Source organism: Scleropages formosus, chromosome 1, assembly GCF_900964775.1.
Source record: "Scleropages formosus chromosome 1, fSclFor1.1, whole genome shotgun sequence".
Taxonomy (NCBI): Eukaryota; Metazoa; Chordata; class Actinopteri; order Osteoglossiformes; family Osteoglossidae; genus Scleropages; species Scleropages formosus.
In genome coordinates, this window is record NC_041806.1 from 7,456,487 (window position 1) to 7,472,871 (window position 16,385).

Consider the following 16,385-nt stretch of genomic DNA (forward strand, 5'->3'; position numbering starts at 1 on the left):
GACATAAATGAAAAGTTTGTGCACTTTTAACTAACATTTTTAACTTGTGTGGGTTTTATTTGTACAGCGTTTTATCTGTAGATTTTAATGGTTTTGTTTTATTAGGTGATTCTGTGCACTTTGAGTTTTTATACTGCTGATTACTCGTATATGTCTGTTTTGTATTTATTTGTCTGTCTTTAGGGGTATGATCAAGTTTTATGTTGTAATTTAGAAGTATTTAATGTGTTTTGAAGGAAGCATGTATTATGATGATGACTTCGGTTGAGCTGCTACTGGGGGACAGTCCTTTGGGTATGTTGGTGTGGGGAAGACATGGGTCAGTTATATTTCTTGAAGCCAGAAAGGGATTGTTATGGGAGAGACTTTGTCTTGACAATGTATTTTATGTAGTGGTTGTTTAGTAACTTTGTTGACCAACTGTAAGAAAATGGTGTTGGGTTTGTTTGATTGTGGATTTTAATGTATTGTTTTAGCTGTGTATTATTAATAACTTTATCAAATAAAGTTTGGAAAAAAAAAAAAAAAAGAAAAGGTCTCCATGCAGCAGTTCCGCTTTCGTAAATGCGACATTCAGTCAAACGTGTCCCGGTGATGATGCTGCTCCTTCCATAATGTATAGCTTTGCACTGATCTGCAGAAAATGTTGCCCTATGAAACCACAATGGTCGCACAAATACATTTTACAAATACACATATTAAAGGTGTGACACAGTCATTGATGAATTTTTCAATAAATTTTATAAAATTCTTTTTTATTACAGAAAACAAAGAGAATATACCCACACTTACAATATAAAAGCATCATTAAACAAAAGCCATGAGTGCATCTTTACAGAATAAAGTATGCTTAAAGAATACAATGTGCTTATGCTTATATGGTAGCCTAAATAAAGAATTAACATGAAGTGTTAATGATGCTGAGAAAACTAGAATCTGCTGTATTGCTCTGATTTTAAACTACAACAGCACTTTTGCTCATTATTTCTTCAAACATGAGATTTTGTTTTAAAAAAAATATAAAAAATTATTTTGGGTATATGTGTCAGTTAAATTAATACATGTAACATACAAGATGTGTTCCACAATATAGGCCTAAAACCACACATGAAACTGGCGACAGTTTATGTACAATACATGCCCAGTTTTAAAATATTAAAAATACGCATGTCGTATTTTATTTCATGTTCTCATGTTAACATACATTACACTCTCATTAGGGGATGCATTTGGTTTACAGTGGTAAAAATGTCCTTGGAGATTTAGGAAGTTGTCATGGTGGTTTTCTCTTCATGTGCAGGTTTACACAGTGAGCAGGTCTGGGCTTTTTGTAACGTGTAGTTTGGTAAATATATTTAAAAGTAGCATCTGTCTCCCAGTTGATCCAAAACGGCTCAGGACGATCCCAGTATTTGCATTTCAGTTTTTTTTTTTTACAGATTTACACATTCTTTGTTTATTAAAGATATGAACACTTGTACAGATGCTGAGCTGTTTCTCCTGTTCACTGGTTGCACAATTACTTTTCTGATGGCTTTTATATGTTAAAACAAATTTATATTTCAGGGTTTAGTCAAATATTCAGCTGCATTCTTTAATATTATTATTGAGATAGAATCTCAGCGCATCGGTTGAATCAGTTGCTCTCCTTTTCACGAGTCATCTTGATCATAGTTTCAGGAGAGCGGTAGAGGAAGATGAGTTTGGCAAAGAGCTGTTCCTCCAGTTCCATCTCTCCGGTCTCACGCACCACGAAGATGTCAGTGCACAGTTTCAGGACCCGGTCCACGCAAGGCAGTTCTTCGAACATTATGGAGCGTGAGATTCCATTGAAGAACTCGCGCACAAACTTCCCAATCACCAGCACCACTGACATGTAGAGTCCTACAATGCTGGTGTAGAATCCCAGAGAAAGGAAGGAGAGCCGAGCAGAAAGGAAAGAACACAGAAACGAAGATAAAGGCAGGATCAAACAGGATAGAACAGAACAGAAAATGTAAATCTGTTAGCAAAAAACTACCAACAATGCTATTTAAAAAGAATGAAATGATTTGTTTTTCATGAATACATATGTGTATGTAAAATGCATGCCTCTCCCAGGTTTCTTATAATAATAAACAGATCATGGCTGTTAATACTATTGTTCCGTATTGTCTCAAATTTTTACATCTTGACTATTAGTAAAGTTTCCTGGAGAAACATGGTTGGGAAGGGTGATAGACATAAACAAAATTAATTGAAATGGAATTAATCAAATAAAATACTGTAAATTGTTAGTCATGGTCTCACGAAAAATTAGCAGCAAATTACAGTATTTGTGTTACGAAGGTGTGAAGTACAAATTTTCAAAGATATAACAATTTTCCGCTGCATTTCTTGACATTCGTTTCCACTTTCTTCACATCTGATTCCTCAAATATCTGGTTGTTGAGGAGCGATCTGTGTTTACACGGTCAGCCGATGGAACAGTGTGGAACCACCTTAATTAAACTCAGCGCCATGGGTTTTACAGCTCATATCTGGTGTTTGTAAGGGATGGTGATCAGTAATGAGGTGACAATGTTGCAGATGTTCATGGGAGGAATCTGTCAACAATCAGCGTTGAATATGAGTTTGTGGAAAAAATACGTTTTCATTTTCAGGCATTTCAAGAGGTTTAGTTTTAACGTACATTAAAGTTATAAAAATTGTGAAAACAAAGTCTTACACACATTGTCTGAACCGCTTGTCCCATGGGGGGGGTGGTCGCGGGGAGCCAGAGCCTAATCCAGCAACACAGGGCATAAGGCTGGAGGTGGAGGGGACACACCCAGGACGGGACGCCAGTCCGCCACAAGGTACCCCAAGCGGGACTTGAACTCCAGACCCGCCGGAGAGCAGGACCCAGTTCAACCCACTGCACTACCATGCCCCCTTGTCTTACAAAGCATTTTTATTTATTATATCTTCTTCCGAGCTTTTAACAAAACCTAACCCATGAAAAATTGATATATTATAATGTTCATATACAAATGTAAATAATATTGACATTATTGCTATATCATTAACGTTTTATTGAATGTGACTTGGGGGTGCGGTGGCTCAGCAGGCTTGACCTGGTCCTGCTCTCTGGTTGGTCTGGGGTTCAAGTCCTGCTTGGGGTGCCTTGTGATAGACTGGCGTCCCGTCCTGGGTGTGTCCCCTCCCCTTCCAGCCTTACGCCCTGTGTTGCCGGGTTAGGCTCCAGCTCCTCGTGACCCCATATGGGACAAGTGGTTTCAGATGATGTGTGTGTGATTGTAACTTAGTGAGAAAAATTTCTTTACCAGCCATGTGAGCGTCAGGAGCCTCTATATGACACTTAAAAATTTTTAGCACTATGTTACCACCCATGTTTTATGTAAGCTATCATCAAATGTATTGCACTGCATGAGAAATAGCTCAGACTCTATCTTACCCATATCCTGCCAGGAAACCCAGACTCGGGGGGCTGACTTTGTCACTGAAGATCACCATCTCAATACTGTGGCAGCTTTTCTGCAGTTGGTTTGGGAGACACTCTTGCACAACCCACCACTGAGTCTCTGTGCTCCCATTACCCTTCTGTAGCTTGATAGCCAGCGGGCGAAAGAGAGCCAAACCCTGAGAGCGCTCCAGATTCTCTGTGTGCCATTTAGGGGCGACAATAATCAAAACAAACAAAAAAAAAAACTTTTTTTTTTCCTTTTTAATCAACTCTCAGGATATTAATTCAAGAAATAGTTGAGAATATTGATTATGCGATGCTGTTACAAATACGCTCCACACGCAACTTCATATCTGAGAAAAGAAACAAACATGTTTGTGCAACAGTAACCTGATGTTTACCAGTTTCCAGTCGGTGGGCCACCTTAGCCTCTGGCCCTGAGGGACCCCTGATGTACTTTGGCAGCAGTGATTGGATGATCCTAAGAGGATACAAAATTGCAAAATTTCTGTTTTAGAGCAGATCAGTTTGAGGATCATCACTGGATTGGCGAGGTAACATAGAAATATTTTTTATTCTGTGTTGAGCATACTCACGCAGGCTCAGAACGAGTCCCTTTGAGCATCTCCACAATTTCATCGATCATCTTCTTGTCTTCATATTTGACGGTTCGCTCTCCTGCTGTTTCTGCATTCATTGCGATAGAGGCATTCCTGGAAGGACGTATACATTTATACAGAGAAGCGCTATTTAATCACAGTAAGGAACATCTCAGCAGTTCATATTTCATGCACATAGACTTTGGAAAGCTTTCTGCTCCATAATGATTTGTCATTGCATTGCTGTATAAGGATTGTGAACATTGAAAACCGGTGGGTATGCATCACTAATCATGTTGTTTATTGATGTTTGTCACTGCTTGGGGAAACCTGTGAGGAGATATTTGTACCTAACAAGGGACCAGCGCAGGGTGATGTACACGTGGGAGGACTGTGCGAGCTCCTCGATCATGGCTAGCCGACTGGCAGGGCTGATGCTCCACACCAAGCTGGCGTCGCTCTTGATCTTCGCCGTGACAACATCCTCAGCAACGTAGTTTACAATGAACTGCATAGCGGCCTGGGAACAATCCATTCAATAATGTCAAATCATGGCTCAGCGATATATTCATTGCATCTCACATAGTTCTACTGGTTTCAAGTCAGTGAGATTAATACATGTGGATAAGAATGGGAAATGCCAGCTGTTGTAGACCACTGGTTTCACAGTGTTACAGTGAGCGGTGCTAAGGGATGGACTACATTCTTACTGGATGTGTGGCATACTGATTGGTGAGCTTGTTGTAGGCTGAGTGAGAGAAGGGAACCAGGTTCTGCTCCTGGGCACTCATGGTGAAAAGTGGCTGTTGGGAGAAGCTCAAAAATGTTAGCTAGTGCTCATTCTGATGTCTAACGGTCAAAAATGATTAGGTTTTGACACATGTCACTGCAACAGATTCAGGACATCTCACCTCATATCCTGCTATACTCAGCTGAATTGATACATCCAGTGGCTGATTGGTCACTCCAGCCACAGACTTAGCCAAGGACATGAAAAGCAGTGGGAACCAAACAATGCAGATGAGGGCAAAGATGATGAAGCCACCCATGCCATACTTAACAACCTTCTTCTTCTTCTGTCCGGGGGGTTGAGGGTATTTCTGGACAAGAGAACACAGAAAAGTTACATGTCACAGTCTTTACTATATTTATGGCTAATCTGTGGTAGACAGTAATTACATACAATTATGTTGGAGTATTGTTTTACCACTTTAGATACACACACACGCATTGAACGAAACTGCTTCTCCCAAACCGGGTCACGGCGAACCCGAGCCTAACCCGGCAACACAGGGCACAGGTCTGGAGGGGGAGGGAACACACACAGGATGGGACCCCAGTCCATCGCAAGGCACCCCAAGCAGGACTTGAACCCCAGACCCACCAGAGAGCGGGACCTGGCCAAGCCCACCGTGCCACAGTGCCCCCTCCCCCTTTAGATATAAATGTTCAAAATCTATGTTGAACTGCTGAACTGGTGCTCATTGAAAGTAAAGCCATGTCTTTTATGTGGTGATTGATTCACTCCAACTTAATGATGTAAGCTGCCGTGGCCTTCATCAGCCACAAGGTATCTATAAGCAGTGTAAAATCAGAGTAGTACTACAGAACGCAGACTGGTTACACATTTGTCATAAAAAATTGTCCTCCTTTTTTAGATTTCCTGAGCCAAATTGCGCTTTGTAGCAGTTATCCGTTACCTTCTCAGACTCTCTCCAGCATTTCAGAATAAATATGTTGGCGTATATGTCTTCTACGCAGATCCAGCTCGATAGGCTAAGAGTGGTGTCTGTCCACACCCAGTCCATCACAGCACGCAGCTCTGTCAGGAAGGGGATCAGTCGGAATCTGCAAAAAACAGGACATCTCAGGGTCCAGCGTGGTCACTTCTGCACTTTCAGTTCAAGTATCTGAATTCCAGTCCAGTCAAAAGTCTGGAAATTCAGAGCACAGTAACATACCCTTGAAACAGGAACAGGTTTAGGTAGTTGTAGTTCTTGGTCAGGAAATTACCCAAAACACGATTGGGATAGCCACACTTGATCTGATAGGCCGAGAGGCCAAAGTAGATGCATTTCACAAAGTACCACAACTGTGCAACATGATTCTGGTTGAACCTCCTGAAAAGGAAAAAAACAGTGTCAGCCTTTTTATTCTTCTTTAGGGTTGCATTGACAAACGGTTCTTCATGTGTAAGTATTTTATTAAGTCTTTATGAATGTTTTTATTTATGAAGACTGTGTTTGACTTATGAGATTCATGAAGTCCTGAAAGAATGTCGTGTTTGAACTGAGTATGGCCAGTTGACCTGTTCCACTGAGTCAAGAGGTGAATGTGTAGTGTGACAGAAGAAGTTAAAACTCACCTCTCTGTGACACCAGGCAGTATGAAAAACATCCAGAAGTGGATTCCAAAGACCAGGACAACCTGAAATACACATTTCCCCAGCAGTGTCTTACGAAGGTAAAGGGCTCGATCGACAACCATCGTGCCAAACTGGATGAGCAGCATGACCAGGAAGGCCTCAGGAACCTGGTCTTCGGAGAGGGACTCTGTGATGTCAGCAGCAGCACTGTGCTTCTGCAAGACCAAGGTGTAACACATTAACTCATCACATTCATCATATACCTCATTTTGTTTTATACGCAACCCAGTAGTGAGTGTCTCTACTTACACCAAAAGCCCAGTATCCAAAAATGATGACAATGAAGTTCACAACATCAATCAAAAACATTAAAGCATAGACATCGCACACGGGGCTGTACTCAGGGTGGATGATGTCATAGAAGAATTGTCTGATGGGCAGGTATATATGTAGAGCTCTGTGGAGAAATTGTAAACAGAGATTTTATCTTTCAAAGAGACACATGTGGTCAAAGCCAAGCCCAGTGAGCCATCCACAGATGTACTCACGCCTCTATGACTACAGCTTTGACCTCCAGCATCCTCTCTCGGATTTTCTGCTTGAGTCTCTTCATCATGGTCTGTGGTTCTTTGGGGCGATGCCTGTTTTTCTTGGTGTTTCTCTTCTTTTTTGGCTCTTCATTCCCTGCAAGAAAAAAAAGTCTGCATATGTATGCGGTCATAATAGATATATGCTGGATGTGTTGATATTGGAGAGTCTCTCACCATTGGCATCAAAGCTACTGCCCATCCTCCTCCTTCGTAAGACTGAGCCCATAGATGTCTCCGCAGGCAGGAATGAGGCCTGATGGTTTGCTCCACTGTTTGCTCGGTTCCTCTCTGTTTTCCTTTTCAATTTCTTGAAGAAGTCAGGCATTTCAACCTCCTTGTTATCCCAGAGACCATGACACTGCAGATATTAAACAGTGAATGGTGGACAGTCAAGGCAGGGAAAGTGCTAGAAACATCTAGAAACGTTGTGATGTTAAGATGACATTTCAGACAAGGTGACCAATATTAAGAAAATTTTCAGGACATAGTACATTTCCAGGACACAGATGTTTCCAAGTGTACAGATAAAACACCTTGCTAGTCCATACCTTAAGAATTGATCTGTGAAAAAACAAAACCAAAAGCTGCAAAAGGTCAAAGATGACATAGCCATCTTTTTTCTCCACCCCAATGATGTTGGGCAGACAGAAGGGACGGTCTGCATTGATGCCACGGTAAGCAGAAGTGGTCCAGGGGAAAAAACCAAACTGGAAGAAATACTTGATTACCACAGTAAGCTGAAAGGAATTGGAAAGACTAACATCAGAGTCAATCCTGTGAAAAATGTTCAAATTAGTACAAGAACAAAATTATATTTTTGCCTACTACTACTACTACTACTAATAATAATAATAATAATAATAACCGCACACACACAATGTATACAACCGCTTATCCCGAGCCCTACCCAGCAACACAGGGCGTAAGGCTGGAGGGGGAGGGGACACACCCTGAACGGGACGCCAGTCTATCACAAGGCACCCCAAGCAGGATTCTAACCCCAGACCCATTAGAAGCCCTGGCCAAATCCACTGGGTCACCATGCCCCCCCACTAATAATAATAATAATAATAATAATAATAATCCTTACCATGATGACACTAATAAACCAAGCTAAAAAGAGGTTAGAAATAAAGCATCTGCTCTTCATCTGGTTCAATCTGCAAGTACCTCAGTGTAGATGATGGCTGTCATCCAGAAGCGCTTGGTTGGGCGTGGTACAGATAACATGGCCCATAAGAAGATTAGGATGGGCAGCACAAGTGTTAGTAGAGAAGCAGAAACCATGTGATTCAGTATGATCACAAAATAACACAGCCACTCTGATTTTGACACCATGGTGTTATACAGAGCAAACATCAAACGCAGAAACCTTGGTAAGGAGCAGTAGAACTTGTCAGACTCATCAATTTCTTCATTATCAAACATCCTGTGGGAAAAAGGCATGACAGTAGATGTAACGCAATAATTGTGACCCAAGCGTATGTGTGTTAAGGGCAAAAAAGGCCACATTACGTAGTGCTATAATCAAGCTAATCTTTTGTAGAATGGATGAAAACATCAGCTGAGCTATTTCATGTAAATCCCATGCTTATTGCAAGGTACTTGCTTTTGACTGATCCATTCAACTGTTTTACTTGCTTCAAAAATAATCGAATATATGAGGTGGACTAGACACATTCCTTCAACCAAAAGAAATAAAAACAGCTGTAATTTGTAGGGACACTGAATGATTGTACGCATAGTTTTCAAAGTAAAAGGGCTTATTTCAGCAATTTTAAGGCTGAATTCTAAACAAATTATAAATATACTAAGGTGTTGGAGTAACACTGAAAATAAAATATTGAATTTGACTGTTTTCTATATGTAATGTATAAGAGCCAGTCCAGCTAGTTCAAATGTCTCCTTGTTAGCCAGGATTTCTGTTTGCATGCCGCTATTGCAAAAACATGCTGCTTGGAATTCTGATATGACCTGAAAATATTAAGTATTACGGTTCTGTTCATTTCAGCAGATCTGTAAGAATTTAATCTGATGACTTTAAAGTAGAAAACCATATATATAATTAAAATTCACTGAATAAATTCAAGCAAATCATGTGACTAACTTGTTCAGTAACAGTTCGCTGGCTGTGAGGGCTCTTGTCTCCTGGCTGAGGACACCTGGTTCTGGGGTGTCTTCTCTCTTGATGAGCTCTATACTACATGGTAAGCATTCTAATGACAGGGTCTCTGGGGGCTCCAAATCTTCAGTATATTCCTCCTCACAGACTTTCACTTCTTTGCTGTGGGGTTCCGTTCTTTCACTATGTACAATAAACTTTTCATGAACGTCCTCCGTATCTTCATCGCAGGTCTTTGCAACCTCACCACAGGGCTTCAGCTCTACACACTGGTCTCGAAGTGGCTCGACAGGGTTCTCGAGCTCTTCACAGTAGATGTGTAACTCTCCACTATGTTCTTCCAGTTGTTCTTCAGGGACCCTGCATCCTTCATTCTTCTCCTTCAGTTGCTCACAATGAGCATTCAGCTCTTCATCATGGTCTTTGAGCTCCTCACTTTGGACCTTTGACTCTTCGTGTCCTGAAGTACTTGATCGAAGAGAAAGCAAGTGCTCAGTGAATCGGTAAACATGTACAAAAAGCAAATGATTCAGGAAGAGCAGGTAATAATCAGATTTTGAAAAGAAGAGAGAAACCAAATTGTATAGATAAAAGAAGTTCATCCTTACTTCAGAAAAGATCCATCTGCATCAAATGAGGGCAAGTCAATTTTTCCAGATTTTACAAGTTTACGTCGCAGCTGATTAGCAGGCTGTGGCACATCGAGGGTCTCTTCCAAGTCATCTTGCGTAGGCTGCCGAGACCCTAGCATTGTCTCCTCTGTCATGCAGCTGTATGATACAAGTCATCTATTCAGCTTCCCCATCCACCAAGTCTGACTGTAGGCCATATCTGACTCTAGAAAACCACTTTATAGCAAAGCCATTTTTTTACATCTTTTAAGACAAGCTGAGGCACAGACTTCTAAAACTAAAACTCTGAAATACAGGAGCTTAAAAGTTGCATAATTACTTTCTGGTTAAGAAAAATTGTGGGATCCAGAAGCATGATTGAAATCATAGAAATTTAGAGTGCTTCTGCAGGAATTCTTTTTATCTGTGAAGGTAGTGTTTCCAACAGTTTCGTTACATTCATCAGTAATGTAAATACAAGTTAAAATCCACTCTCAGTGTTACGTTTGTGCAGTTAACAAAGCATCAGATTTTACCAGAATCCATGTACAATAAGCATAAAAAAGATGCGTAATGACTGTTACCTCTATCACATTTCTGGAATATGGAGAGCAGTGCTAACCTAGACATGCTGCTACCCCAAGATATCTTGGAGCTGGAATTCTTCAACTTGGCGTATCCACGAGGTGAAGATGGCACGTCAGGAGGAGAGGAGGGGGGTGGCTGATGCTCTGGTTCCTCCTCTAAGGACACCATGGTGTTCTGCTTGGACATCCAGCTTTGGTAAAATTGCTTGACACTTTCCTGGGACACTTCCTTCCCCTAGTAATGAGTAAGAAGACCAAGTTTGAACATCCCCAGCTTTTGACAGAAGATTTCCTGGAGACCATGGATATCAATATTTACATTTAGAGTTAAGGTCTGTGTGTTTCTTGAAAATTCCAAGAAAAGAAGGACAGTGCTCTCCCAATATGTAGCCGGCATGTATTCCTTTTTCTTGTTTGAACACCACTCACCTTTTTCTGCTGTTGATTAAGAAGAGCCCTCTCAAAACGTAGCACCCTGGAGATGTCTAGACTGTCTTTGCACAGTGAATTCAGCCCATCAGTCAGATCATCCAGTAGTGACAAGATAAAAATCCAAAGAAGCTTAACTGAGTCAAAGAATCGCTGAAATGGCTTTTCTGTGAAAACACAAGAGATGGTGAGAATCAATGAACTGACAGTCTTTGAAAAGCACTGTCTTGCATTTTTGTGGAAAACACTTGTACCAACCTCCCCCCTCTTCTATATTGTCCTCAGGACTTTGATCCAGCTCATCCTCACTTGACTCTTCTCCATTAAAATCTGGGATGAGCCAAGATTAAGACTGAGTTAATATCAGAAACACAGATTGGCTATGAGACTCAGGTGTAGACAAATATACATTAAAAATATATAGCACAAAATCCATACACATGCTGTATATCACGCTATACTCACCCTGCTCTTTCTGTATCTCAGTTCGTGCTCTCTTCCTCTCTTCTTTTTGGAGTCTGAATTCATCTTTCCTGTGTCTCTTCAGAGCAGTTTTAGAGCTAGTAACCCAGGCCTCATAAACAAGCTACAGGGGATATGTGGGTTGAGGTTGTTCCTCTACTAGAAAGCATTGCTTCAGTTTACAGTTCAAAGTCTACTGGCACCATTTTGAATATCATTTAAAAACCTTTCACTGAGGTTGGAGTTAATTTCTCAAGAGATTACAGAGTAATTGGTTCAGTGTAGGTGTAGCTTTCTGTGGCTGCCTGGATAAATTTCAAGATTTTGGTTATTGCTTACAGTACCATCAAAGTTTCTACACCCCAGTACCTAAAGGCTCTGATCACTGTTGCACCAAAACAAGACTGCTATGCTCCTCTACTTCTGGTGCTTGATAGTCCTAAAACACAAGTGGTCCAAAACGGAAAGTCCATACATTCTTTGTTTGGTACCAATGTGGTGGAAAGAGTTCCCTCTGTCCATCAGAACTGCTGACTTCCTTGGAACATTCAAGAAGGGTCTCAAAATGTCTTCCTTGCAAACCCACTTCTTTCCTGATCTAACTGCTCTCTAAATTTGCATTCCATTATTTGTTATGATCGCCTTTGCATTTCTTATCAGTTCTATTTGCAATTACTATTGTAATGTGTGCTGGTAAAAACAGTGGTATTATACAAACTAACTGTGCTTTTACAAACACATGTCTGCATTTGTAACTCTTTGTCGGAAAAACTGCACTTCTTTTTACTTTGAGTTGCACATTGCGTTGGAGAAAAAAACAAGCTAAATGAATAAATGTAAACGTAATAAAGTAATCCATTTATTCTTGCCTGAAATGCAGTTTTTTTTTTAGGCAGGGCTTGCTCTTCTTCCTTGTCCTGTGACATCTCCTCTTCTTCCTCGCTGTCAGACTCAAATAGGTAGTACAGCCCAGTGTTTGCCACTGCGGACAGTAAAGACAATCAACAGCATATGTGCAAAGTAATTGTAATTGGAATGCTGTGACACAGATGGAAAGGTGGTAGGTAATCAATTATCTTGTCACCTTGCGATTTGAGAAATGTCCGGAAAGCCAGGGGAAACTAGCAATGGAGGCTAATGAAAGCAGTACTTACTAGAGGGGTGGGAAACCCAAGGCTGCCACCAATTCTCATTACCACTTTTCTCACCCTTTTCACTCTCACCTGCAAAATACATCTTTTTAAAAAACTTGAAGGTCCACTGTATCAGGCATGTAGAATTTGCTGTTCAGAACTCAGCAGATAGGGCCAGTAGAATGAAAACCTACCAGATTCAATGCCTAAGAAAAGGAATCTATGTCAGTTGAAATATTGAAGGTACCTTTTGCCTCATTTGTGGTGTTTCCTTTGACTGGACGACTCTTTTGTTTAGATTTAATCTTCTCCATCCTGTAGGAGAGGAAGCGTGCTGGTTTGGGGAATGGCAATAAGCTCTCTTAATGTCTTTATTGATGATCTTTAAAAATGAGTCAAAGGCAGACATCCAGGCCATGGTTTGGAAAAGTTGACAGTTGGAGGTGGAGCAGGTTGTAGCAAGGTCTTACTGTTTCTTTAATGTCTCCACTGACTTCTTCTCCATCTCAAGTCTTGCTGCTATTCTCTTCTTCACCTTTGCTTCAAACAGTTCAGCCCCCCTTGACATAGGAGAAAACACAACATCCAGGAGTGCCTTTGAAAAGTTTGTAAAAAAACTTGTTAAATTTTTAATTTTTAGGCTTCATCAAAGGCTTCATTAAGTGTAATTGAGTCATTGGACTTCTGCATTTTCGTACTCACTTATTTGTACTAGTGCCAGTGTCTTCTAAAGGACAAATAAATGACATATAAATGAACCTTCTATGATAAGCTCTGTGGGTGTATTTTAAGTTAACGGACAGTCATTGAAGAGTCATTGTTCTGAAATTGAAATCTTAAACGGGATGTCTGATGCTAGCAGACTTACCTGGAAGCCAGGATCTTGGAGGCTTTAAGGTCAGATACCACATAAAGGAAGTAATAGCTGAGGAAGACTCGCCGTTGTGCTAGGAGGAAGGTGAAGCAAATGGCATCCCAGATTATCCCAGCCTCCCCCACTGGCAATTCACATGAGTCATCAGAGCGTGCTGCAGTAAGACATACATGACGTGACTTTTAACAAAATTTTACATATTTTACAGCCTCACCAAAGAATCGAATTGCTATTCAATTTACATTATTTCATTATTATTTTTGGTAAGTGTCCCTTACATATAAAAAAAACAGCTGTGACTGCTTTTCCACAGAAACATAAAATCAAGAAAAACTGAAAACAATGAATTATTAAGCCTTTCATAATATTTTGTCTTCACTGCTGCTTGCTGAAATTATAAAAGTAGTGTTATGAAAGGTTAATTTTTATCTTTGACTTTGATAAAGCCAGTTAACAGTAGTGCCAGGGCTTTTTTTCGTTAGGAAGATACCTTTTACTGAGTAGACTGAGTGCTTATATCAAATTAAATTTCATGGACGTTAAAGGCTTCACTTACGGGTGTCATAGCCACGTATTGTGCAAAACATGCTGAACATTTGTATCAGCCAGCAACCATTGTGCACCAGGCCTTCTAGGTAAACACAGGACCCCAGCTTCGGACACAAAAACAGCAAGCCAAGGCAACAGTCAACATACAAGATAAACTTAAACTTGGATTTTAAGTATGAGACTAGTGCTAAGGTTTAAATCATAATTTATTACATTTTATTATTTAGCTAAGCAAAACTTAACTGATAGGTAATCAATGACACATACAATTCTAAGCAACTGGAATAATTAGATATTTAAATTTATATTTCATTATAGGGGGGTGCGGTGGCGCAGTGGGTTGGACCACAGTCCTGCTGTCCGGTGGGTCTGGGGTTCGAGTCCCGCTTGGGGTGCCTTGTGATGGACTGGCGTCCCGTCCTGGGTATGTCCCCTCCCCCTCCGGCCTTACGCCCTGTGTTGCCGGGTAGGCTCCGGTTCCCTGTGACCCCGTATGGGACAAGCAGTTCTGAAAATGTGTGTGTGTGTGTGTGTGTGTGTGTGTATTTCATTATATTTAATTAAGAAGTCTCCTTTCTGGGACTTGATCTAGCCAACTTCTTGTGTCAGGTTTAATTGATATACTCCTGGAAATTAATACAAAATCAATGACAGGTAGGCTGAACCCAAACTCACAGATAGAAGATTCTTCATGGCAATCACCAGGCATGTGTAGCCAATGAGCCAGTCCCAGAGCCTCAGGAGGTAGCGCACCGGCTGCATAAGCAAGTTGCCACCAAAAAGCATGAAGTAGAAGCAGGCCACCAGATATCCCATGCAAAAGATGTTGATTCGTGTGGTGCCTGTGATGAAAATTAGGCTCAACACCAGCCAGAAGAAGTAGCTGAAGACAAATACCTTTACCATGTCAAGGTATGACCTGTGAAGAGAAAAGGAGCCTTGGAAAAGGACTTGAGGATCACAAGAACTAGAAATGGAAATAGCAAGGGTTTAGGAGCAGAACAACTCAACACAAGCTTTGTTCACTCCTACATACTTATTCTGTGGACTGCAAGAGTAGGAGGTGAGCTGAGATACACTGACCTGCAGTGTAGGAAGTTTTTGACAGTGGTGTATTGACTGAGGGCCTGGGGATCTAGGCTTCGGCTGATTTCCACATTCTCTCCAGCCAGCAGGCGTACCGCTGCCCGGTTCTCATCCTGAAACACCTGCCACTGAAGAGATGAGCACAGCAGCAGGATGTGGTCATCTAGAGAGAAGAAGAGGACTGTTATCGTATGACAGACTTACACGAATAGCCATGAGCCAAAGAGCTGACAAAAACTCACAGATGATGAAGACAGGGTTTGGTGGCATAGCAAAATCAGGCAGGTAAAGCCATTTGATGAGGTTTGATGTCAAGGCATGGCTGAAGGTCCTCCATGGATAATCTAAAAGAATGAAATATTTTATACTCAGATAATAAAGAACTTTTCAGCTACTAGGTGCTTTCTGGTTGTCAAGTGCAAATATCAGTTGTGCGGGTGGTAAAATTGGTGCTTCACAGCTCCTGACAAAGGTTTCAAATCTGGATTTGAATCCTGTCTATGTAGAGTTTTCATATTCTCCCAGTCTTCGTGTGGGTTTTCTCCCACAGTCCAAAGACACGTTTGAAAGAAGGAAGGATAAGCCACTTAAGTACCCTCCCTGACCTTGAAAACCATGCATAAGGCCACCAAGAGTTGACTTCAGTGGCACCTACCCTATCCTAGTGTAAACATCCATAGCTATATACTTTAATATCTGGAAATTGTGAATCTGCTCCATGGTTCAGTCAAAATTTTCTGTCAAAATAATACATAGATACAGCACTGCTTTTAGCAACCACATGTGATAGACCTAGATGAAATGTCTTTAATCATACCATAGCAGAGTGCTGGCGGGATCCCAACACACAGCAGGTATTGAATCACCATGAGGCTGGCAGTAAAGCAGCAGTAGTGATGCCACACCTCTCCAATGGCTTTCCTACGACGCCGCGATAGTACGGCGATTAGGGCGAATGAGTGGAAGAGAGCACAGAAGTCCATGCGCTGTCCGATTACATTTAATGCCAGTACAAAACACACCTGAAAAACAGCAAACGTAGTTCCTGTACATCCTGTCCCACACAGCAGGTTGAACACTGAGCCTCAATGAAGAAACATCCTGATGCATTGGAAGATATCTATGAAAACCATTAATATAAATATTGGGTATGCCAATAACAGGACAGGCTTGCTGTGCACTTAATGGTGCTGAGAGAAGGTAGGGAGAAATACGTATGAAGATGTAGACTATAACAATAGTAGACTGTACTTAATAAAAGCCAACCAGCTTACCTCTAGACCAAACTTATAGTAAAAATAGTTGGTGAAGAACTTGAGGCAAGGGCCAATACCCTGATCAAAGTGTTGGCGTGTAATCCCATGGAAGATGGTACTAGTGAGAGGGGCCTTCAAGCTGTTGCTGAGCCTGTAGTGAAGTTGGTGCCGGTGCACGGTCACATCGAACACCAGAAGACCCAGCACCATCAGGTGATTCTGCCAATAGGACACACAACCTCTCATATCCTGAAGCCCCTCAGGCCTTATGTCGTAC

General features: G+C 41.2%; 1 protein-coding gene across 1 annotated transcript in view; it reads right to left on the reverse strand.

The window, feature by feature from the left end:
- Positions 1-1,040: 1,040 nt before the first annotated feature.
- Positions 1,041-16,385, reverse strand: part of LOC108930440 (piezo-type mechanosensitive ion channel component 2) — a 32,009-nt gene continuing 16,664 nt past the window's right edge. The window contains 32 exon segments of the mRNA XM_029254911.1: positions 1,041-1,892; positions 3,437-3,641; positions 3,847-3,926; positions 4,042-4,158; positions 4,395-4,564; positions 4,755-4,847; positions 4,956-5,144; positions 5,745-5,892; positions 6,006-6,164; positions 6,410-6,624; positions 6,719-6,866; positions 6,958-7,093; positions 7,174-7,357; positions 7,548-7,736; positions 8,170-8,428; positions 9,107-9,589; positions 9,730-9,891; positions 10,355-10,554; positions 10,749-10,915; positions 11,007-11,078; positions 11,214-11,334; positions 12,080-12,192; positions 12,365-12,433; positions 12,591-12,658; positions 12,814-12,903; positions 13,212-13,371; positions 13,774-13,870; positions 14,442-14,685; positions 14,850-15,015; positions 15,095-15,196; positions 15,670-15,874; positions 16,127-16,327. Coding sequence (XP_029110744.1) covers positions 1,637-1,892; positions 3,437-3,641; positions 3,847-3,926; positions 4,042-4,158; positions 4,395-4,564; positions 4,755-4,847; positions 4,956-5,144; positions 5,745-5,892; positions 6,006-6,164; positions 6,410-6,624; positions 6,719-6,866; positions 6,958-7,093; positions 7,174-7,357; positions 7,548-7,736; positions 8,170-8,428; positions 9,107-9,589; positions 9,730-9,891; positions 10,355-10,554; positions 10,749-10,915; positions 11,007-11,078; positions 11,214-11,334; positions 12,080-12,192; positions 12,365-12,433; positions 12,591-12,658; positions 12,814-12,903; positions 13,212-13,371; positions 13,774-13,870; positions 14,442-14,685; positions 14,850-15,015; positions 15,095-15,196; positions 15,670-15,874; positions 16,127-16,327 — 5,268 coding nt within the window. The 3' untranslated portion in view covers positions 1,041-1,636.